Source organism: Salvelinus alpinus, chromosome 30 (genome assembly GCF_045679555.1).
Source record: "Salvelinus alpinus chromosome 30, SLU_Salpinus.1, whole genome shotgun sequence".
Lineage (NCBI taxonomy): Eukaryota > Metazoa > Chordata > Actinopteri > Salmoniformes > Salmonidae > Salvelinus > Salvelinus alpinus.
In genome coordinates, this window is record NC_092115.1 from 28,931,336 (window position 1) to 28,957,216 (window position 25,881).

The window sequence follows — 25,881 nt, forward strand, 5'->3', positions numbered from 1 at the left end:
ACATCTCCATACACCTTTGTTAATTGCTTGTGTGACATCATTTTACAGTCCTTATTTACAATGTCATTCATAAACATGATACCTTCCTTATACATTTTCTCCAATAAAATGGGTCTTTCCCCTATCAGTACATTGCCATATCAGTACTAAGCAATATTATTTACTGTAATATTTTTTCTGCCTCTTTTGGAGGATGAAATTGGAATTGTAACCAACTGTATCGCTTCATTTGACAATTCATCTTGACGGTTGTAAAGTAGTCTCAAATAAAACTGTGAAGGACCTCGGCGTTACTCTTGACCCTGATCTCTCTTTTGACGAACATATCAAGACTGTTTCAAGGACAGCTTTTTTCCATCTACGTAACATTGCAAAAATCAGAAATGTTCTGTCCAAAAATGATGCAGAAAAATTAATCCATGCATTTGTTACTTCTAGGTTAGACTACTGCAATGCTCTACTTTCCGGCTACCCGGATAAAGCACTAAATAAACTTCAGTTAGTGCTAAATACGGCTGCTAGAATCCTGACTAGAACCAAGAAATTTGATCATATTACTCCAGTGCTAGCTTCCCTACACTGGCTTCCTGTTAAGGCAAGGGCTGATTTCAAGGTTTTACTGTTAACCTATAAAGCGTTACATGGGCTTGCTCCTACCTATCTTTCCGAGTTGGTCCTGCCGTACATACCAATACGTACGCTACGGTCACAAGACGCAGGCCTCCTAATTGTCCCTAGAATTTCTAAGCAAACAGCGGGAGGCAGGGCTTTCTCCTATAGATCTCCATTTTTATGGAACAGTCTGCCTACCCATGTGAGAGACGCAGACTCGGTCTCAACCTTTAAGTCTTTACTGAAGACTTATCTCTTCAGTAGGTCATATGATTGAGTGTAGTCTGGCCCAGGAGTGTGAAGGTGAACGGAAAGGCTCTGGAGCAACGAACCGCCCTTGCTGTCTCTGCCAGGCCGGTTCCCCTCTCTCCACTGGGATTCTCTGCCTCTAACCCTGTTACAGGGGCTGAGTCACTGGCTTGCTGGTGCTCTTTCATGCCGTCCCTAGGAGGGGTGCGTCACTTGAGTGGGTTGAGTTACTGACGTGATCTTCCTGTCTGGGTTGGCGCCCCCCCTTGGTTTGTGCTGTGGTGGAGACCTTTGTGGGCTATACTCGGCCTTGTCTCAGGATTGTAAGTTGGTGGTTGAGGATTTCCCTCTAGTGGTGCGGGGGCTGTGCTTTGGCAAAGTGGGTGGGGTTATATCCTTCCTATTTGGCCCTGTCCGGGGGTTTCTTCGGATGGGGCCACAGTGTCTCCTGACCGCTCCTGTCTCAGCCTCCAGTATTTATGCTGCAGTAGTTTGTGTCGGGGGGCTAGGGTCAGTTGGTTACCTGGAGTACTTCTCCTGTCTTATCCGGTGTCCTGTGTGAATTTAAGTATGCTCTCTCTAATTCTCTCGTTCTCTCTTTCTCTCTGAGAACCTGAGCCCTAGGACCATACGTCAGGACTACCGGGCATGATGACACCTTGCTGTCCCCAGTCCGCCTGGCCTTGCTGCTATTCCAGTTTCAACTGTTCTGCCTGCGGTTATGGAACCCCTACCTGTCCCAGACCTGCTGTTTTCAACTCTTAATGATCGGCTATGAAAAGCCAACTGAGATTTATTCCTGATTATTATTTGACCATGCTTGTCATTTATGGAAATTTTGAAAATCTTGTCTCTCTCTAATTTTCTCCTTCTCTCTTTCTTTCTCTCGGAGGACCTGGGCCCTAGGACCATGCGTCGGGACTGCCGCCCGTGGTGACTCCTTGCTGTCCCCAGTCCGCCTGGCCTTGCTGCTATTCCAGTTTCAGCTGTTCTGCCTGCGGTTATGGAACCGCCACCTGTCCCAGACCTGTTGTTTTTCAACTCTTGATGATCGGCTATGAAAAGCCAACTGAAAATTATTCATGATTATTATTTGACCATGCTTGTCACTTATGAACATTTTTGAACATCTTGGCATAGTTCTGTTATAATCTCCACCCGGCACAGCCAGAAGAGGACTGGCCACCCCTCATAGCCTGGTTCCTCTCTAGGTTTCTTCCTAGGTTTTGGCCTTTCTAGGGAGTTTTTCCTAGCCACCGTGCTTCTACACCTGCATTACTAGCTGTTTGGGGTTTTAGGCTGGGTGTCTGTACAGCACTTCGAGATATTAGCTGATGTACGAAGGGCTATATAAAATAAAATTGATTGAAATTGATTGATTTAAAAAGGAGGATACTTTAAACAGGGATCCATTGTCAATCCACCGGAAATGATTGGTTTTAATCTGTATAATGGCAAAAAGACCCCTTTTGAACATTGGATATGTCTCTCTTAGTTGCCTGCTGGAAAACCAGTTTGGATTTAGATATAATTTTGGTATAACGGAGGCTTTAAGAGAGAGGCCTTAATATTTAATAGCAACCCTCCAAACTCATGTTTATTATATAAATATGCTCATATAACTTTATCTGGTTTGCCATTCCAAATAAATGGAGGGGAAAAAATCTTGCATGACTTGAAATAGGATTCTCCTGGAGTCGGTTTGGATGACCCATTTGCGACCAAGCTTTAACTTCCTGACTGATGTCTTGAGATGTTGCTTCAATATATACACCTAATTTTCCTTCCTCATCATGCCATCTATTTTGTGAAGTGCACCAGTCCCTCCTGCAGCAAAGCACCCCCAATACATGATGCTGCCACCCCTGTGCTTCACGGTTGGGATGGTGTTCTTCGGCTTGCAAGCCTCCCCCTTTTTCCTCCAAACATAACGATGGTCATTATGGCCAAACAGTTCTATTTTTGCTTCATCAGACAAGTGAACATTTCTCCAAAAGGTACGATCTTTGTCCCCATGTGCAGTTGCAAACCATAGTCTGGCTTTTTTATGGCTGTTTTGGAGCAGTGGCTTCTTCCTTGCTGAGTGGCCTTTCAGGTTATGTCGATATAGGACTCGTTTTACTGTGGATATAGATACTTTTGTACCTGTTTCCTCCAGCATCTTCACAAGGTCCTTTGCTGTTGTTCTGGGATTGATTTGCACTTGTCGCACCAAAGTACGTTCGTCTCTAGGAGACAGAACGCGTCTCCTTCCTGAGCGGTATGATGGCTGTGTGGTCCCATGGTGTTTATACTTGTCTACTATTGTTTGTACAGATGAACGTGATACCTTCAGGCATTTGGAAATTGCTCCCAAGGATGAACCAGACTTGTGGAGGTCTACAATTTTTATTCTGATGTCTTGTCTGATTTCTTTTGATTTTCCCATGATGTCAAGCAAAGAGGATCTGAGTTTGAAGGTAGGCCTTGAAATACATCCACAGGTACACCTCCAATTGACTCAAATTATGTCAATTAGCCTATCAGAAGCTTCTAAAGCCATGACATCATTTTCTGGAATTTTCCAAGCTGTTTAAAGGCACAGTCAACTTAGTGTATGTAAACTTCTGACCCACTGGAATGTTGATACAGTGAATTATAAGTAAAATAATCTGTCTGTAAACAATTGTTGGAAAAATTACTTGTGTCATGCACAAAGTAGATATCCTAACCGACTTGCCAAAACTATAGTTTGTTAACAAGAAATTTGTGGAGTGGTTGAAAAACGAGTTTTAATGAATCCAACCTAAGTGTATGTAAACGTCCGACTTCAACTGTGCAAGACAAAACCAGGTTAGGAGCCATAAGCATTTTTAACCCAGTCGCCTCAGTTGTACGATATATGAATATTTAAATTTTATCCACATACATTAATTAATTCCCACAATTGACAAATAATATGCGGATTAATGTAGGCACTTCCTATGAAGGATTGTTACTACTCTTGCATTATTCAGCCTGACCTGATCTTAATGACTGCTTGTTTGATTTGAATAGACTAAAATGAACAGCTTTGTATCCGTAAAAAACAAAACATGGTATTCTACCTCCATCCTGGTGCCGCAGTGGATTAATTCCATGGATAGAAAACACAAGATCATAGCTTCAAATCTCACTGCTGCCATGACACAATAAAAAATAAATGTGTTTACATGATTAATGCCTAATGAAATTAATTTCCATATGTCCTATCTGTGCTTGGAGCTCAAAAAAGTTACCCAAAAATAAGCTAGCAGTGTTATTAAAAATCGTATTGTGAAAGTTTTAATGAAGCTATAAAAAGAAAACTCGAAATAACCTAGAATTTCTGTTCTCAGAGCGTTAATAAAACCTCCCAGGAAAACTTTCAAGGAACCAGAGTAAAACGTTTTAAAACCTCCCTCTCTCCCCGCAACCTAAAAAAGAAACATTCCAAGAACAGGCAAAATGTTCACTTCTATTCTCAGAACGTTTGAAAAAGGTTCAGATTTACCAGTCAGGAAACGTATAGCTTCATTCCCATAACCAAAGTGAAACCAAAAACATACGTTCCCACAACATTCAAGGAGCCAAATGTGATAGCTGAGAGGTAGGCAGCGCTAGCTTTGTCCCGATAATGAAACATATTTCGGACAATGACATAGGTGTTGGCAAGACAGCACAGACAGATCTGGGATAAGGCAGCGCAACTGTGCTACAGTAAGGCCATGTATGTAGAGGGGCGTGGCAGCGTGGCGGGGGATGATAGATGACACGGTGCGACAGACAGACCTCGGAGGGGCGGCGGCACGGCAGAGCAGAGGGGATGCAAGGCCTGTTGAGAGGCCCCTGGGGGCCAGTGACAGAAAGGGCATCCACATTAACAGACAGAACACTTAGGAGAGGTGAAAAGGATCATATTCACATGCTGCCTCCAGATAATACATAATAGGCCCAGTTTTGGGCTTTCATCTAAACCTGTTTGTTTAGGAGAAGCAATCCAACTGCCATTGTAGGCAGGTGCATCATGTCAGTCGCCATGGTTGGAGCGAGTGGCATGTCGTTGGTAAAGGCATCATGTGTATGCTGCGTCATCTCCAGATGGCAATCGAATGGCACCCTGGAAGCAAGAGTGAGTGAGGAGAGATTATGCCTCACCCTCTTCATCTTTGAAACCATGGCAACACAGAGCAGGAGGTCCTAGCTGAGGAGGCTGTGGTGTGGTGAGGAGAAGATGGCCTCGGTGGCCGCATAGACATAAAATGATATTAGCATAAAAGAGAATTAGTCATTCTATTTCTATGGGTGGCAGGCTGCTAAGTACACTCTCTGTTCTTTACAACAGGGAGAATGGGCATGGCCTGGATGGATTGATATACCAGAGACATACTGTATAGATGGCTCTGGGCTACACAAACCATCCACTATCTGACTCATTGTCTGCTATCAGACTAGCATCTACATGTAAGTGGCAGAGCGTCCCGAACAGCAGTAAAGCATGTGGAAAGCCTAATGATGCAGCCATATCCCGGGGCATAATAGCAGGATATTGTTAATTGCATTGCCACGGCTATTAATATGGACTATGGGAGGAAAGAGAATATTTGCTATCACTGTTCTTTTTTCCTCCATTTGACTGCTCTTAGTAAGCTCTGTGTCAGCTCTCCTTGACCCAGACACAAGCCACTCCGAGAAAAGCATTATTTGACAAATGCCATCCTTTTAAGAGAATCTCACTCCTATTTGTTTTTTCTTCCAAACTTTGTCCCCCCCAACACTGGAGTGATGCCTGGGATTTAGGCCAAGCTTTACTCATGGCTAACTGCACAAATCTAGAGTGTGTGCTTATAGTAGCTACTATCCAGACCAAAATTGTCTGGACAGGCAGGAGTGGGTCCAGAGCAGAACAGACTAACAGGAGTTTATTCTATTCTCGGACTAACAGACAGATGGAGCTAGATGAGGCTGCCCGTGTCTACCAACCAGAGTAACAGTACCCATCTAAATGAAACATCTCCCACTTCAATCATGCCCTTTGAACTCCCATGCCAAATCAGTACCACACAAAGGGAGTACATGATAACAGAATAATGTACCTACTAGGAAAGGGGTTTCATGTTTGATCAGATTTCACTGGCTATTCTTTTGATCAAATAAAATAATGTGTATGATATTGTTTGAAATTGAATCTTTATGAGTCATTCTTATGTAATGTTTTGGGAAAAACAGCAGAGTTGAGATGAGCTTTGTTTTGGGATAAATAACTTGCAATATTTATCTGAAATGTTGTGCACTGAGAAATAAGCAAAAAAACAACACTCATATGAGAGAGAGAGAGAGAGAGAGAGAGAGAGAGAGAGAGAGAGAGAGAGAGAGAGAGAGAGAGAGAGAGAGAGAGAGAGAGAGAGAGAGAGAGAGAGAGAGAGAGAGAGAGAGAGAGAATAGTCAGGGAGAATAACCTAACATGTTAGTCCCTGGAGACAATCTTTGTAGCCAACTACCCATGCTGTTTCACACCTAATCTTACCCAGCAGGCTCCCCAGAGGGAGAGTATGATACTTCTGTCTTTCTTCTCTGTTTCAGGACACACTTGAGTGGTTATCGTCATCGTCCAAGGGAGAGACGAACTCTTTTGATAATTGGTTGAAAATAAAACTGCTGTGCTATATAAAAACCCGGTTTTACATTTCAACATTATGTTCAGCTTTCAATTGAAATTTGAAGAATACAAGGTGATAAACTTCCTAAGGCTGTTGCTGAATAGCAAAGCGGATCAGGTCACACTTTCAGGAAATTATTCCTTGAGTCTATTGTGATGAATTGCCCATTATAATTCAGCAGGGATGTAAATGTTTCAGTACACAATAGTAATTACAGACCTAATTGCCACATGTAATTTGTGAGCTTTAATGAATTCTGTAGAAAAGCGGCAGAAATGTGTCTCATTGAATGTTAGCTTTATTGTCAGTAAAAAAAGTGTATAAACATTCACACAGCAATTCACATAGCACACCACCCCCCAGTGCCCCACAGCAATGAAAAGCCAAGCTACTGATGTCCTAGCTAGCCTATAAAGGTAATTAAATTCAATGAAAATACAAGGAACTCAAATGTAAGTAAACATGTATGAATCAATCTCCCACTCAGTCATTAGATACCAAGTTCTCCTGCACAGTGTACACTCGTGTGTCACCTTTCTTTGTCAGGGGATGGAGGGATTTAACAATAGGATGTGCTTGAGTTCTCCTCTGTTGGCTGGCTGGGCACCCCGGGAAAGTCAATATGGCTACTGCTCACAAAGGGAGCCTGCTCCACAGGTCACTATCCTTTAAATGTCGCCCTATTTTAGGCTGCAGCAACCATGCGATGATTAATGACAGTCATTTTATTGTATTCCAGCCCCGACTGCCATTAGCAGTAGAGGGTAATGAGAAAGAGAAAGAAGTCTGGCTGATATCCCCTCAGGTGACTCTATAATACCATAGTACTGTGCCACATAATCCTGTTAACATATATAGGCTACATGGTGAGCATGCGATAACTAGCTGGCAAGTGTCTTCATTGACATTTTTAACCTCTCCTTGATCCAGTCTGTAATATCTACATGTTTCAAGCAAACCACCATATTCCCTGTGCCCAAGATTGCCAAAGTAACCTGTCTAAATAATTGCCACCCCGTAGCACTCACATCTGTAGCCGTGAAATCCTTTGAAAAGGCTAGTCATGGCTCACATCAACTCCAGCACCCCAGACCCCCGAGACTCACTCCAGTTCGCAAACCACCCCAACAGATCCACAGATGATGCAATCTCTATCACACTCCACACTGCCCTTTCCCACCTGGACAAAAGTAACACCTACATTAGAATGCTGTTCATTGACTACAGCTTAGCGTTCAACATCATACTGTCCTCCAAGCTCATCACTAAGCTAAGGACCCTGGTACTGAACATCTCTCTCTGCAACAACGTGCATGATTCCAACACCATCATTAAGTTTGTCAACGATACGACAGTGGTAGGCCTGATCACCGACAACGATGAGACAGCCTACTGGGAGGCGGTCCGAGACCTGGCAGTGCGGTGCCAGGACAACAACCTCTCCCTCAATGTGGGCAAGGCAAAGGGGCTTATTGTGGACTACAGGAATCGGAGTGCCGAACAAGCCCCCATTAACATCGACAGGGCTGTAGTGGAGCAGGTCGAGCTTCAAGTTCCTCAGTGTCCACATCACTAAGGACCTATCATGGTCCAAACACACCAACATAGTCGAGAAGAGGGCACGACAACGCCTCTTCCCCCCAGGAGGCTGGAAATATTTGGCATGGGTCCTCACATCCTCAAAAAGGTCTACAGCTGCACCATTGAGAGCATCTTCACCGCCTGTTATGGCAACTGCTTGGATTCCGACCGCAAGGCGCTACAGAGGGTAGTGTGTACGGCCCAGTATATCACTGGGGCTGAACTCACCTGCCATCAAGGACCTCAGAGGCTGCATCAGAGGAAGGCCAAAAAATTGTCAGAGACCACCCAATGCATAGACTATTCTCTCTGCTTCCGCACGGCAAGCGATACTGGAGCGCCAAGTCTGGGACCAAAAGGCTTCTGAACAGCTTCTACCCCCAAGTCATAAGACTGCTGAACAGTTAATAAAATGGCCACCCGGACTATTTACATTGACCCCTTTACTATTTATTAATAATAATAAAAAATTGCACTCTCACACACACATGCATATTAATTCCCACTGAGTTCAAGAAAACAAAATGTCACCCCAGAAACTGTGAAACTCCTCAACTCATGAGGCAAATGGTAATTTCATGCTCCACTACTGCTTGAGGGATTTCAGGACTGAAGGTGTGCTGAAGGTGATACAGGAAACATAGCCATCTGTTTTTGAAAGTATTGGAAATAACCTTAGAGAATAAAAAACGAATATACACCACCATATTAAATCATGAAATTGAAAGATACTAATATTGTAATGAGATATACAATACATGTGGCCATTGTGGTAGGAAATTGGGGAACATGACACACTATGACAGTGTCGTTGTGCTGTGTGGTGTAGTGCTTTGTTGAGCGCGACAGAACAGTATCAGTGACAGAGAAAGTGTCTGTCGTTCCTCCCTTTATCGCCTGATTGTCATCACATCCTCACATTGACAGGCTCTATATAGCCTTGTTGCTGTCGCTATCTCTACCGAGAGAAAATATATGCGAGATTTACACTCAAAAGTCATCAATGTAAGGGAATTTCGTTTTTTTTTATACCTAAATCCAATGACATGGTGACATTTCTTGTTGTTTTCACGTTGCATTTATGTTAGTTGACAACTCAACTAAATGTCAATCAAAACTAGACGCGTCGGTGCCGAGTGTTTTTTAAACAGCAACACAGACATGAAGTGTTCAAAAACGACCGTGACGATGAAGAACTAAATATTTGTATTTATAATAGGAGGCCAGTTCTTCAAGGGATCCCGGGCCGCCTAAAGGGACTCTTCCAGCTAAGTTGCTGCAGAGTAGGTGAAGCTCTAGCCAGTATTATGAAAGGAATTTAGGCTTTGGCCCAATGACAACAACAGTTTATTATCAATACAAATATTTAGTTAATCATCGTCACGGTCGTTTTTGAACACATTATCAAATACAATTTTATTTGTCACATCCGCCGAATACAACCTTACCGTGAAATGCTTACTTGCAAGCCCTTACCAACAATGCAGTTCAAGAAACAGGGTTAAGAACATATTTACTAAATAAACGAAAGTAAAAATAAAATAAAAAGTAACACAATAACAATAACAGGCTATATACAAGGGATACCGGTACCGAGTCAATGTGCGGGGGTACAGGTTATTCGAGGTAATTTGTACATGTTGATAGGGGTAAAGTGACTATGCATAGATAATAAACAGCGAGTATCTCAGTGTTGCCTACGATATAGACTTTACTTAAGCAATAATACATGAGAGGCCATGTGTTAAGAAATTTTTATCATGGCTGTGATGTGGTTATATCCACGAGGCGATGCCGTTGTATAATGTTCACTGTCATTCCACAACTCGACACATTTTGAGCTTAGGGATTCGAGCAACACTGGTTTCAAAAGGACAAACTAAAACAAACCGTATGAGGGGGCGACAGGTAGCCTACTGGTTAGATCGTTGGCCAATAACCGAAAGGTTGCTGGATCGAATCCCCGAGCTGACAAGGTAAAAATCTGTCATTCTACCCCTGAACAAGGCAGTTAACCCGCTGTTCCCCGGTAGTCCGTCATTGTAAACAAGAATGTGTTCTCAACTGACTTGCCTAGTTAAATACAACATTTTAAAAAATGAGCATAGGTGTACTAATGCCTTAACAAAAGCAGGGAATACCTCCATGTCCAATTTCAGCACCATGGACAGGGCCATAGAAAGTAACAACGGCGTGAGCCTCGCCGCAAAAATGCCACTGAAGACTAATTATGATTCAAATGTAAAACCAGACTACATCAGGCGTATACCTATGCCTAATTATCTTCAACATGGGCTACAGAACACACTCATCTGTTGGACCTCCACATTTAAACATTAAAGTCCTCGCAAAACGAGAACCCGTGAAAGCTTGCCGACTTCGATGAGATAATTAGATTGCAAAAGAGGGACAAATCCCTGGCGTTATTACACCGGGTTTTAATTTGCATCTAACCTACAAATCAAAAGTTGAATTTGAATTAATTTCAAGCTGTCAACCAACAGACCAGGGAGCTGTGAAGGTGTATTCAAATGCCGTCACATACAACTTTAACCAGTTTAACCAAGTATCACAACACAGAGAGCGGCGGCCTAGTCAGACACTACACAAGGCCAACCATCCAGATACAATAAGTATCTTCAATAGAAACCACGCCTCGACTGAGGGAGCATCTGACGCTCTGAAATCTGCATTCATAGCCTGCTGATCTGAAAATCACGGTGGTAGCACACCCTGTTTCAGTTGCAAAACCATTTAGGCAAGAGTGGACCAAGAACATAATCGCAGCAGCATGATAGTGTACACTCAAATAATGGGGCGAAAAATATAAAGCAGACAGGGGCTATGCAATCAGTTGAAGTTGTCAACAATTAATCAAGTGGTGCTTTCAATTATGAAATCAATACACCAATAGTTTAAAGTAGAGGTTTAGAACAAGGTCTTACATGCTCGTCCTCGCTCGCATTTTTCTTTCGGTAGGGAACATGGGCTCTGCCGTCGGCGACGGGCTGATAGGTCTTCCCTGTGTTGTTCTCCTCATCCGCGACCTGTCCGCCGAGTAGGTGGCTGGCCTCAGGTGGGTGCGGGAAAGAGTTATTCGTATTAATCTTACCGGTGAATCTCTGATACAGCGAAGCCATAAGTCCAGTCCAGACAAAACCACTACAGCATGTCAAAGCAAGAGACAGCTCTCGTCTTTGGGGACTTGCTAGTATGTGTAGGCTACTGCTTATTTTCTGTGCGCTTCGGAGAGCCGATGGCGGGTGGCCAATGTCTCCCTCTGGAATAAAGCGGAGATTGTTCAAAGACAACAGGTGAATAATCCCGATAAAATAACGTGTTAAAACTGAAAACCTTTTCCTGTTTTAATTAGAAAACAGATAGGCCTATAGGCTAAACAGCGAGTCCTCTGATCGATTAGCTGTTGGCTTTGTCCTAAAGGAGCGGTGAGCAAGGCTACATTAGGTGTCAATAGTTGGTGTCTGTATTCAGAGCACGTTGGTTCCCCTCTTCGGTTTGTTGATGCGTCCTCACAGCGACATAGCGGCCCGTCCCTATGGGTATCCTATCTGATTTTAAATACAGACTCAGAAATTGTACCCAATCAAAATAACTAAATAGGCTGATAGCCTCAACAGCTCTTTGGTGGTTAGACAGACCTGGTGTGTGTGTGTGAAGTGTGTGAAGCCTATGTGTGAAGGACGTAACCCGTGGCGCGTCCGTGGACGCGTTCTGCATGAGAAGTGAGGTAAGGCTGTGCACAACCTATCTCAAGAACACACTCCAGACTATAGCCTACTGCATATAATACACATTCATGGAGGGGTAGAGCAGATTTAATTTAATCCAATATTGCATTAAAGTTTTTTTTAAATTGCCCGGTCTCAAAAAAGTGCAAAAAACAAGCAGTAATGTAATTATCCTGGTCTTTATTCTGGTCGTTCCAGACCCTGTTAGTCCAGGACGGAGTTCGAGTGCCTCTCTGCGGCTCAATGAGAAAAGACACTTGCATTCAGAAGAATGATGACGACTTTTTTTATGACAGTTATAGTTTACCGACACCCCTTACTACATTCAGTCTTTTCTTCAAGTCGTCTAAGCTTCTTTTCCATATCTGTATCTAGAAGACCTTGGCAGCCAACCTCTAACACAAATTCAAAACATTCCTCTTGAATCGAGATACAAAAAGCAATTTGCGGGATTTCAGCTCCATGCATGGACAGCACCATAAACCACGTTTCCATCCACAGTATTTATGCGAGTAAAGCCGTACAGTAGGATAGATATATATTGTATATAGACACTATATATACAAAAGTATGTGGACACCCCTTCAAATTAGTGGATTTGGCTATTCCAGCCACACCCTTTGCTGACAGGTGTATAAAATCATCTGTCCTCGGTTTCAACACTCACTACCGAGTTCCAAACTGCCTCTGGAAGCAACCTCAGCACAGGAACCTAGCGAACACCTTTGGGATGAATTGGAACGCCGACTGCGAGCCAGGCCTAATCGCCAATATCAGTGTCCGACCTCACAAATGCTCTTGTGTCGGAATGGAAGGAAGTCCCTGCAGCTATGTTCTAACATCTAGTGGAAAGTCTTCCCAGAAGAGTGGAGGCTGTTATAGCAGCAAAGGGGGGGACCAACTCCATATTAATACCAATGATTTTGGAATGAGATGTTCGACGAGCAGGTGTCCACATACTTTTGGTCATGTAGTGTACATATCAGAGAAGGCTGGTGGGAGGAGCTAAAGGGGTACGGGCCCATTGTAATCGCTTAAGTGGAATGGAGCCAAACATGTGGTTTCCATATGTTTGATGTGTTCTATTCCATTCCAGCCATTACAATGAGACATCCTCCTATAGCTCCTCCCACCAGCCACTGATATATACATAAAACCATGACAGCTGTGAAGGAAACAGGATGTTTCAGTACAATTTTATAAATGCCAGCAGATCATTTGTTTGTTTGACATGGTGGTATCTTTCTGTGTTGGTAACATTAATTATGCGATAAATGGTGGTGGAAACAAATATTGGTATCACCTAATAACCATCATATCAAAGTAAACTTGGAGTCATGGCAACTCTGCTTCTAGCTCCTGAGCAACTTTGTAGTATTTAGTTTTTTTTGTTATTTCTTACATTATTATCCCAGAATTTTTGGGGGTGTTTTTACATACAGCCGGAAATAACTTTTGGATATCAGAGCAGTGGTTACTCACCAGCATTATGACCAGGAATACGACTTTCAACATTTAAGTCTTTATTGAAGACTCATCTCTTCAGTAGGTCCTATGATTGAGTGTAATCTGGCCCAGGAGTGTGAAGGTGAACGGAAAGGCACTGGAGCAACGAACCGCCCTTGCTGTCTCTGCCTGGCCGGTTCTCCTCTCTCCACTGGAATTCTCTGCCTCTAACCCTATTACAGGGGCTGAGTCACTGGCTTACTGGTGCTCTTCCATGACGTCCCTAGGAGGGGTGCGTCACTTGAGTGGGTTGAGTCACTGACGTGGTCTTCCTGTCTGGGTTGGAGCCCCCCCCTTGGGTTGTGCCGTGGCGGAGATCTTTGTGGGCTATACTCGGCCTTGTCTCAGAATGGTAAGTTGGTGGTTGAAGATATCCCTCTAGTGGTGTGAGGGCTGTGCTTTGGCAAAGTGGGTAGTGCTATATCCTGCCTGTTTGGCCCTGTCCGGGGGTATCATCGGATGGGGCCACAGTGTCTCCTGACCCCTCCTGTCTCAGCCTCCAGTATTTATGCTGCAGTAGTTTATGTGTCGGGGGGCTAGGGTCAGTCTGTTATATCTGGAGTATTTCTCCTGTCTTATCCGGTGTCCTGTGTGAATTTAAGTATGCTCTCTCTAATTCTCTCTTTCTTTCTTTCTCTCTCTCGGAGGACCTGAGTGTTTTTTCCTGGCCACCATGCTTCTCCACCTGCATTGCTTGCTGTTTGGGGTTTTAGGCTGGGTTTCTGTACAGCACTTTGATACATCAGCTGATGTAAGAAGGGCTATATAAATAAATTTGATTTGATTTTACTTTGTTTGTATTCCCCCCCCCTCCCGGAGTGGACTTCTAGGAGGCGCGCACACCATCCACCGCTTCCGAGTATATTACTTGCCAATGTTCAGTCTCTGGATAATAAAGTAGATGAGCTCAGGGTGAGGATCTCCTTTCAGAGAGACCTCAGGGATTGTAACATACTCTGTTTCACGGGAAAATGTCTCTCTTGGGATACACTGTTCCCTACCAGACAGCCATCTGGTTCTCAGTACATTGCGCAGACAGGAATAAAGAACTCTTCGGGAATAAGAAAGGAGGGGGTATATGTTTCATGATTAACTACTCATGGTGTGAGTGTGATAACATACAGAAACTTAAGTCCTTTTGTTCACCTAACCTTGAATACCTCACAATCAAATGCCGACCAAGAGAATTCTCTTCGGTTATAATCACAGCCGTGTATATTCCCCACAAGCCAATACCACGACGGCCCACAAAGAACTACACTGGACTTTATGCAAACTGGAAACCACATATCCTGACGTCGCATTTATTGCAGCTGGGGATTTGAACAAAGCAAATTTGATGAAAAGGCTACCGAAGTTCTACCAACACATTGACTGTAGTACTCGCGCTGATTAAACATGGGACCACTGCTCCTCACCTTTCGAAATGTCAAAAGGCCCTCCGCCCTCCCTTCAGCAAATCTGTAATGACTCCATTTTGCTCCTCCCTTCCTTTAGGCAGAAACTCAAACAGGAAGTACCTGTGCTAAGGTCTATTCAACGCTGGTCTGACCAATTGGAATCCATGCTTCAATATTGTTTTGATCACGCAGACTGGGATATGTTTCTGTAACAAACAGTGTAGTTATTCCCTCCGTAAGGCAATAAAACGTCCAAAACGGCAGTGCAGAAACAAAGTGGAGTCTCAATTCAGCGGCTCAGACCCAAGACGTATGTGGCCGTGTCTACAGACAATCACGGTGTACAAAGGGAAAACCAGCCACATTGCAGACACCAACATCTTAGTTCCGGACAAGCTAAACGACTTCTTCACCCGCTTTAAGGATAAAACAGTGCCACCATCACGGCCCGCTACCAAGGACTGTGGGCTCTCCTCCTCTGTGGCCAACATGAGTAAGACGTTTAAGCATGTTAACCCTCGCAGGACTGCCTGCCCAGACGGCATCCCTAGCCGCATCCTGAGAGCATGCACAGACTAGCTGGCTGGAGTGTTTACGGCCTGATTACCAACAATGATGAGACAGCCTACAGGGAGGAGGTGAGGGCCCTGGGAGAGTAGTGCCAGGAAAATAACCTCTCACTCGACGTCAGCAAAACAAAGGAGCTGATCGTGGACTTCAGGAAACAGCAGAGGAAGCACGGCCCTATCCACATCGACAGGACCGCAATGGAGAAGGTGGAAAGCTTCTCAGGTGGAAAGTTCCTCGGTTTACACATCACTGACGATCTGAAATGGTCCACCCACACAAACAGTGTGGTGAAGAAGACGCAACAGTGCCTCTTCAACCTCAGGAGGCTTAAGAAATTTGGCTTGGCTCCTAAAACCCTCACAAACTTTTACAGATGCACAATTGAGAGCATCCTGTCGAGCTGTATCACTGCCTGGTACGGCAACTGCACCGTCCACAACAGCAGGGCACTCCAGAGGGTGGTGCGGTTTGCCCAATGCATCACTGGGGGCAAACTACCTGCCCTCCAGGACACCTGTAGCACCCGATATCACAGGAAGGACTACAAGATCATTAAGCACATCAACCACCCGAGCCACGGCCTGTTCACCCCACTATCATCCAGAAGGCGAGGTCAGTACAGCTGCATCAAAGCTGTGACAGAGAGACTGAAAAATACCTTCCATCTCAAGGCCATCAGACTGTTAAATAGCCACCACTAGCCGGGCTTCCACCGGGTTACGCTACCCTGCCCTTAGAGGCTGCTGATATATATAGATTTTGAATCACTGGCCACTTTAATAATAGAACACTAGTCTCTTTAATAATATTTAAATAATGTTTACATACTGCTTTTCTCATCTCATATGTATATGCTGTATTCTATTCTACTGTATTTTAGTCAATGCCACGCCAACATTGCTCAATCTAATTTTTATATATTTCTAAATTCCATTCTTTTACTTTTATATTTATGTTTATTGTTGTGAAATGTTTTTAACTACTACTACACTGTTAGATACTACTGTACTGTTGGAGCTAGGAACACAAGCATTTCGCTACACCCGCAATAACATCTGCTAAATATGTGTACTGTATGTGACCAATATAATTTGATTTCATTTGATTTTGATGCTCCTTTCCAATAAATATCGAGGGTCTTATTCTGGTGACATGATAATCGATGCTAGGCTGCCATTTGACATTTTAAAATAATAGTATGTCCATAATAATCTCATGTATGCAGATAGCGCTGTTGGCTAGAGCGCACGTGCCAATACTAGAGTGGGCAGGCACACTTGCTATATAACGCAACATTTTTGTGAGAAAACAATAATTAGTTGAGTTGAAAATGACTTGTATTTTTTATTTGGTACATGGGAATTTAACCACAAAAGGTATTTTTATGTGCAGTATGTCATCATGGACAGCCTTTTATCTGCAACAAGTCAATTGGATGGAAACACATCCTGGTGGGAAAATGTGCATATTGTTTTTTTTCTTCAGATTTTAGAATATTCGCATGAAAATCTGTCGCCAATTAGATTGAAACCTAACTACCGACAGTGCCATAAACCAGATTTCCATCCAACCTTTTTATGTTAATAAAGTACATGTTGGATAAAAATGTCACAACATGCCTGATGGAAACTGCATATTTGTTAGTAAACTTTCCAAATGTAGACAAAACAAAATATGCTAGACAGGGTGGGGTCTTTTTGTGTTTTTGTCAAATTAATTATGTGCGAAATGACGGTGGAAACACCTTTATGAGCAAATATTGATATACAGTGCCTTCGGAAAGTATACAGAACCCTTGACTTTTAATTAATTTTGTTAATTTACAGCCTTATTGTAAAATGGATTAAATTGATTTTCCCCCTCATCAATCTACACACAATACCCCATAATAACAAAGCAAAAATAGGTTTTTAGAAAGGTTTGCAAATTTCTTACGAATAAAAAACGGAACTATCACATTTACATAAGTATTCAGACCCTTTACTCAGTACTTTGTTGAAGCACCTTTGGCAGCAATTACAGCATTGAGTCTTATTGGGTATGACGCTACAAGCTTGACACACCTGTATCTGGGGAGTTTCTCCCATTCTTCTCTGCAGATCCTCTCAAGCTCTATCAGGTTGGATGAGGAGCGTTGCTGCACAGCTATTTTCAGGTCTCTCCAGAGATGTTCGATCGGGTTCAAATTCGGGCTCTGACTGGGCTACTCAAGGACATTCAGATACTTAAAAACTATATATATATATTTTTTACCCCTTTTCGTGATATCCAATTGGTAGTTACAATCTTGTCCCATCGCTGCCACACCCGTGTGTACTCGGGAGAGGCAAAGGTCGAGAGCCATGTGTCCCCCGAAACACGCGAAGCCGCACTGCTTTTTGACACACTGCTCGCTTAACCATAAAGCCAGTCACAGGAAACACCGTACAGCTGACGACCGAAGCCAGTGTGCATGTGCCCGGCCACCACAAGGAGTCACTAGAACACAATGGGACAAGGACATCCCAGCCGGCCAAACCCTCCCCTAACCCGGACAATGCTGGGCCAATTGTGTGCCTTCTCATGGGTCTCCCAGTCACGGCCTGGGAGCGAACCCGGATCTATAGTGACGTCTCTAACACTGATCAGTGCCTTAGACCGCTGCGCCACTCGGGAGGCCCGACATTCAGAGACTTGTCCCGCAGCCACTCCTGCGTTGTCTTGGCTATGTGCTTAGAGTCATTGTCCTGTTGGAAGGTGAACCTTCTCCCCAGTCTGAGGTCCTGAGCACTCTGGAGCAGGTTTTCATCAAGGATCTCTCTGTACTTTGCTCCATTCATTTTTGCCTCAATCCTGAATAGTCTCCCAGTCCCTGCCGCTGAAAAACATCACCACAGCACGTTGCCACCGCCACCATGCTTCACCGTAGGGATGGTGCCAGGTTTCTTCCAGACTTGACGCTTATCATTTAGGCCAAAGAGTTAAATCTTGGTTTCATCAGACCAGAGAATCTTGTTTCTAATGGTCTGAGAGTCTTTAGGTGCCGTTTGGCAAACTCCAATTTCGAGTCTCATAGCAAAGGTTCTGAAAGGTATTTCTGTTTGGAATTTTTAATACATTTGCTAAAATATCAAAAAAACAGTTTTCATTTTGTCATTATGGGGTATTGTGTGTAGATTGCTGTGAATTTTCAAAATTGTATAAATTTTAGAATAAGGCTGTAACATAAAAAAATCTGAATACTTTCCCAAGGCAATGTAATAACCATAATATGGAAGTACACTTGAAGTCACAGGATGATCTATTGGCTGGTCCTCGCACTATGACTCAAGAAAGCATGCAGTTTATTAGGCTACAGATTAAATAAATTATGATGAACTTCACAGGATGGTGAAAGTGCAAGGTGATGAGCTTGATGTAAATATCCAAAGTCTTATGATCGATGCTTCACTGCCATTTGACACAGAAACATAATCTTGCTCTTTTGTCCATAATAATCTCATCATGTAGTAGGCTATATCTGCACTGTATCAGGAGCTGTTGGCTAGAGCGCATATGCCTAGATCAGAGTGGGCACAATCTCTATATAACGCAAAAATCTTTTATGACAAAACCATCAGAAGAATTGAAAATGCAATGGAAACCTATTTAAATTGTATTTTTTATTCTGTATATGGGAATTTAACCACAAAAGTGATTTTTATGTGCACTACGTCATCATGCACAGCATTTTATCTCAAAAAGTCCATTTGATGGATCTGGTGGGAAAATGCACATATTGTTTTTCTGCAGATTTTAGAATATTTACTTAAATCTGTGCCAATTGGATGGAAACCTAGCTATAGACACCAACTGCGAAAGTGTTCTGTGAGCTTACATTGCATCAATGGCTTTGAGTAATTATTGTGACTCAAAAGCACAGCTAGACCAGATAATCTTCACCATCATATACCTTTCCTCACCTGCCCCAATGGCCTTTTAGTAGTCAGCAGTGTAACCTGAGAAGATGGAGATTGAAATAATACTCAGGCATGTCTGTGCTGTTAAATGTGTGAAGTATTTGCATGTATGTGACAGTGGTCAGTTGGGACAGGCACTTGTGGAAAGTTGAGAGCCTCCACAGTCACTGTCTGAGTGTCACAGATTCAATTCCCAAATGAGAGTACCCTGGCTGTGACAGCTCAGACCTCCAAACTGATGCTATGGTGGATTTCTGAGAAATGGGTCATCTGCTGAACACACAAGTAACTTCAAAACTTCAAAGCAGCACCACTATGATGCTAAATAGACCATGCCGCCGACGCCATCAAGCGTTACTGTCCTTTGACAATAGGCTACAACAGAAATCAATTGCAGTGGATTAAAAACTATCCTACTGATTATTTTTGCATCTTGTTTGCGCAGAGACGAGTAATCACATGCTCCATCCTTATTACAAATTGTAGTTTAAAAATATTGTAGATTCCAACTGAACAATGAGGGGGTTACAATAAATGTTCCTTTTTCATTGAGTCATTTTCATATCATTCCCCACAGAGCTGCTGTAGGATCAGTGATTCATGGATTTCATAAAAATGCATCCCTCCCCCTTTACTACAAATGTATCTATATTAAATTGATTTCAATGCTTCAAAGAGTTTCCATTTCAAAATCAAGGGCCTAGAACATAAAGGTAATTGGATGGCAAGGGTCATTTTCAACCATAAATGTTTATAAATGTCATAGATAAAAATAAAATAAAAATACTTTGCTTGGTAAAAAATCAAAATGTGGCTACAATATTACTTACATTTTGATAGTCAAGGTTTCTACTCTCTAAAACTCACATACTAACAATGGGTTGAATTGAGATGGACCTTACTTTCAGTTGTTTTCACAGTGACAGATTGAACATACTGGTACTTGGAATTCAGCTCTTGAAACACACATCTCCTTTTCCAGGTCTTGTTTTGCCTGCCTGTCTTCATTTGTTCCTCTCTTGTTCATAATGCTTTTACTAGGCCTGGTCCTGTATACCCCGGGGCGATAGGTTCTGCTCACTTGACATGTTTTCCAACCTTTCTGATGGATGTTCTGTAATCTCCCTCACCCTGTGTCAGGCCTTGTTCTGAACTGCCTGCCTGGCTGCTTCGGGCTTCCCAGAGGACTCATTGCCAGAGGGCTCAGCTCCTACCTCAGCTTCTACCTTACTCAGCTCTGGGGCCCCATTGTCATCTGTTCACATATAGCCATACTGACTGAATGTAGAGCTTTACCATCAGGGTCCCAGGAGGAACTGTGTTACTGGAGCTTGGGGGGCTCAGTCCCTAGATCATTTGACACACATACCTGAATTGACTGAGGGTTTACCATCTTCCTCTCTGATAAACATCGATGGATGGGTGTCAGGTCAGGGGAAAAGAAAACGAGTCAAATGAAATGGACAGGATGTCAGGAAACATATTTTCCCTTACAACTACAGTGAGGGAAAAAAGTATTTGATCCCCTGCTGATTTTGTACGTTTGCCCACTGACAAAGAAATTATCGGTCTATAATTTTAATGGTAGGTTTATTTGAACAGTGAGAGACAGAATAACAACAAAAATATCCAGAAAAATGCATGTCAAAAATGTTATAAATTGATTTGCATTTTAATGAGGGAAGTAAGTATTTGACCCCTTCTCAATCAAAAAGATTTCTGGCTCCCAGGTGTCTTTCATACAGGTAACGAACGGAGATTAGGAGCACACTCTTAAAGGGAGTGCTCCTAATCTCAGTTTCTTACCTGTATAAAAGATACCTGTCCTCAGAAGCAATCAATCAATCAGATTCCAAACTCTCCACCATGGCCAAGACCAAAGAGCTCTCCAAGGATGTCAGGGACAAGATTGTAGACCTACACAAGGCTGGAATGGGCTACAAGACCATCGCCAAGCAGCTTGGTGAGAAGGTGACAACAGTTTCTGTGATTATTCGCAAATGGAAGAAACACAAAAGAACTGTCAATCTCCCTCAGCCTGGGGCTCCATGCAAGATCTCACCTCGTGGAGTTGCAATGATCATGAGAACGGTGAGGAATCAGCCCAGAACTACACAGGAGGATCTTGTCAATGATCTCAAGGCAGCTGGGACCATAGTCATCAAGAAAACAATTGGTAACACACTATGCCGTGAAGGACTGAAATCCTGCAGCGCCCGCAAGGTCCCCCTGCTCAAGAAAGCACATATACATGCCCGTCTGAAGTTTGCCAATGAACATCTGAATGATTCAGAGGACAACTGGGTGAACGTGTTGTGGTCAGATGAGACCAACATGGAGTTCTTTGGCATCAACCCAACTTGCCGTGTTTGGAGGAGGAGGAATGCTGCCTATGACCCCAAGAAACCATCCCCACCGTCAAACATGGAGGTGGAAACATTATGCTTTGGGGGTGTTTTTCTGCTAAAGGGACAGGACAACTTCACCGCATCAAAGGGACGATGGACGGGGCCATGTACCGTCAAATCTTGGGTGAAAACCTCCTTCCCTCAGCCAGGGTATTGAAAATGGGTCGTGGATGGGTATTCCAGCATGACAATGACCCAAAACACACGGCCAAGGCAACAAAGGAGTGGCTCAAGAAGAAGCACATTAAGGTCCTGGAGTGGCCTAGCCAGTCTCCAGACCTTAATCCCATAGAAAATCTGTGGAGGGAGCTGAAGGTTCGAGTTGCCAAACGTCAGCCTCGAAACCTTAATGACTTGAAGAAGATCTGCAAAGAGGAGTGGGACAAAATCCCTCCTGAGATGTGTGCAAACCTGGTGGCCAACTACAAGAAACGTCTGACCTCTGTGATTGCCAACAAGGATTTTGCCACCAAGTACTAAGTCATGTTTTGCAGAGGGGTCAAATACTTATTTCCCTCATTAAAATGCAAATCAATTCATAACATTTTTGACATGCGTTTTTCTGGATTTTTTTGTTGATATTCTGTCTCTCACTGTTCAAATAAACCTACCATTAAAATTATAGACTGATCATTTCTTTGTCAGTGGGCAAACGTACAAAATCAGCAGGGGATCAAATACTTTTTTCCCCCACTGTATATTAGTTACTGTAGGGTGCTCCTCATTTTACAAGATTATCTTGTGTTAGTAATAGACATTCTTCAGTTTATAACCTCTGCAGCTTGTTCCTTCAGTTTACAGCCTTTGGGCTGCAGTAAAAAATGACATACACATTAATTGGCAGGCAGAGTAAACGGATCAATCAATGCTGAGTCGATAGTAATATCTAATTTCTTCCCTCCGGTGGAGGATGTTGAAAGCCTTTGCTCTTCTACACGCATGTAATAAGATGGCTTTAGTTAATGTCATGCTAATCAAAATGTGGGGCCATTTGCCCTGGCATTGGCAAGGGCACTAATAATTTCCCCTGATGCTGAGGAAGTCAATGAGTTTACTTCTCACACACCCAGGGTCGTGATGGGACTACACTATCTCAGATAGGGTGAGGCGTGACTTCATGAAACAATACCTTCCCCCAAGACTTCTCCTAGCCTAGCAGCTATTACTGTTTGATTCATTCAAATCTCTATAAACCCATATCCTAAATGACCATAGATAATGCTATTGGATTGTAACAATGCTACACAACACAGTCTTACTTTCATTTCAAAATGTTTTTTTTCTTTCACGAAAATATACAGTTCCACTTGATTTTTACTACAGACAAAAAGAAACTACAACATCTTAGAACAGCAAAGACTTGCAAGTTGCAACAGGTTTGTAATGCATTTCCTCTTTTCCATCAACATTACAGCTATAAAGACGATATAGTCGATTAGAGACCAGAACTGTCACTTGTTTGAAGTTTGGCAACATAATTATGTCTTCCTCACTGTGTATCAAAATACAATTATACCTCACTGAAGCTAAACTTAATAGGATTCTGGAAGTGGAATCCGTTCCTTATCATTCAATTATACTTCAACTCCCCATTACAACACTTGGCTCATTTCAGCCTGATGTAACGTTGGTGAATGCAATTACAATGTGTTGCAAGGTAAAGCACTTGATAATTGCTGTGGCATGTTGTATCAAGGCAAACTGCCCCACAGATCACAGATGCTAGTTCAGTTAGTTGAACTTGCAATGCTAATTCCATTTTTATTCATGTATTTAAAACCAACTGAAACCTAATACATGCAGTACATTTCAAGTGAGACTAATACATGCAGTACATTTCAAGTGAAACTAATACATGCAGTACATTTCAAGTGAGACTAATACATGCAGTACATTTCAAGTGAAACTAATACATGCAGTACATTTCAAGTAAGACTAATACATGCAGTACATTTCAAGTAAGACTAATACATGCAGTACATTTCAAGTGAGACTAATACATGCAGTACATTTCAAGTGAAACTAATACATGCAGTACATTTCAAGTAAGACTAATACATGCAGTACATTTCAAGTGAGACTAATACATGAAGCACATTTCAAGTGAGACTAATCCATGTAGTATATTGCAAGTGAGACTGTCCACACCTGTGGATGTTTCTACAGTTCATGTCCATGCTAGCTTGTCAGTAAACATTAACCTGTTTTAAGTTCATACAGGATGTGCAAATCAATATTCATGCAGAAATGCATAGGCTATTGCTCTCTGAAAGGTTTGACACCAGTCCTGAAATGATTGACACCAGTCCTGAAATATCTGCCATATAAACTTTACTTTTGCATGCCAAATAACTGTTAATATCCAGTGCATTCCAGGAGAAGGGAAGCCACACTGACTCGCAGTCGAAATTGAAATGGCAGAAGATAAGAGGCTGAGGAAATAGAGTTTTAATGCAGGATGATGTGGAGCATACTACACACACTGAAATGCCTGCAGCTACTAGGTTTGACTGGGGTTAACCTAATTTGACTAACACTCATTGGAGCCAATGACACTCATTGGAGTATCTGAATTAGGCTTTTAAAAAGCACCCGCGAATAGGTTGCCAGTGCGGCAAGTGCCGCTGGCAAGTTTTCTTGACTTGGACATTTATTTCTGTCAACACATGGCTAACCTTTAACCAGCTAAACAGCTGCTCTTAGCAAACATGTGTTTGGAATTACCTTTGTAGCTAATAGGCTATGTTAGAGTTTACACTTCCTCTTCCAATTATAGCGTAGGAAGGTCAAAATAATGAAAATCTATTCAACTAAAAATGTTGATTATTTCTCCTTGCCATTATCATTCACCTGATAAGACAACACGTGTGGGGAAAAAAAGTTTTTCCTAACGTATGATGTGGGTCCCTGGGTTGCCGGTTTGCCTGGGAGGGGGTCCCTGGGCAAAAACAGTTTGAAGACCCCTGGTGCAACCCAAAAGATACAACCTATATATAATCCATGGAAGAACATCCTAGATTATATTCCTATGGAAATGCCTATAACATTTAGTTACAGTACTATAAATTATTCTCCCACATGGGGGAAAAGTCAGATCAGGTGTTATTGGTCTAAGACACACAACAACAAAAAAAATAATAATAAAAAAAATACACATACTGTCACGCCCTGGCCTTAGTATTCTTTGTTTTCATTATTATTTTAGTTAGGTCAGGGTGTGACATGGGGAATGTTTGTGTTTTGTCGTTTTGGGTGGTTATATGGTAAAGGGGGTGTTGGGTTTAGTGTATGAGTCTGTGTTGAGTGAATGTTTCTAGGGATGTCTATGGTTGAGTAAATGTTTCTAGGTATGTCTATGGTTGCCTGAGTGGTTCTCAATCAGAGACAGATGTCTTTCATTTGTCTCTGATTGGGAGCCATATTTAAGGTAGCCATGGGCATCATGCATTTGTGGGTAATTGTCTATGTCTAAGTGTTTAGTGTCAGCACTTATTTGTTAAGATAGCTTCACGTTTGTTGTTTTGTTTCGTTCATTTTTGTCTCTTTAATAAAAGGAGATGTATTTTTCACGCGCTGCGCCTTGGTCCTCTCTCTCTTATCAAGACGATCGTGACACATACACTGTTTAGGTGTATTGAAATGTGTTGTTTTACAGGGTCAGCCATAGTAGTACAGTTCCCCTGGACCAAATTGGGGTTAAGTGCCTTGCTCAAGGGCACATCGTCATTTTTCACCATGTCAAATAGGATATGTTGGTGATGTTCAACCTTATCCTCTGTTGAATTTTTATTTTTTTATTTTTTATTTCACCTTTATTTAACCAGGTAGGCAAATTGAGAACACGTTCTCATTTACAATTGCGACCTGGCCAAGATAAAGCAAAGCAGTTCGACACATACAACAACACATAGTTACACATGGAGTAAAACAAACATACAGTCAATAATACAGTGAAAAATAAGTCTATATACAATATGAGCAAGTGAGGTGAGATAAGGGAGGTGAAAGCAAACAAAATATATATATAAATAAAAATATAAAAAGGCCATGGTGGCGAAGTAAATACAATATAGCAAGTAAAAAAAAAGTAGAGATAGAAATAATGGGGTGCAAAGGAGCAAAATAAATAAATACAGTAGGTAAAGAGGTAGTCGTTTGGGCTAAATTATAGATGGGCTATGCACAGGTGCAGTAATCTATGAGCTGCTCTG

The 25,881-nt window shown here is 42.4% G+C and overlaps 1 protein-coding gene across 1 annotated transcript in view; it reads right to left on the reverse strand.

Annotated features, from left to right (window-relative positions):
- The window catches only part of LOC139559786 (A-type potassium channel modulatory protein DPP6-like), a 140,960-nt gene extending 129,136 nt beyond the window's left edge, over positions 1–11,824 (reverse strand). Inside the window, exon 1 of the mRNA XM_071376141.1 lies at positions 11,045–11,824. Coding sequence (XP_071232242.1) covers positions 11,045–11,239 — 195 coding nt within the window. The 5' untranslated portion in view covers positions 11,240–11,824. The remainder of the gene's footprint in view (positions 1–11,044) is intronic.
- Between the last annotated feature and the right edge of the window lie 14,057 nt (positions 11,825–25,881).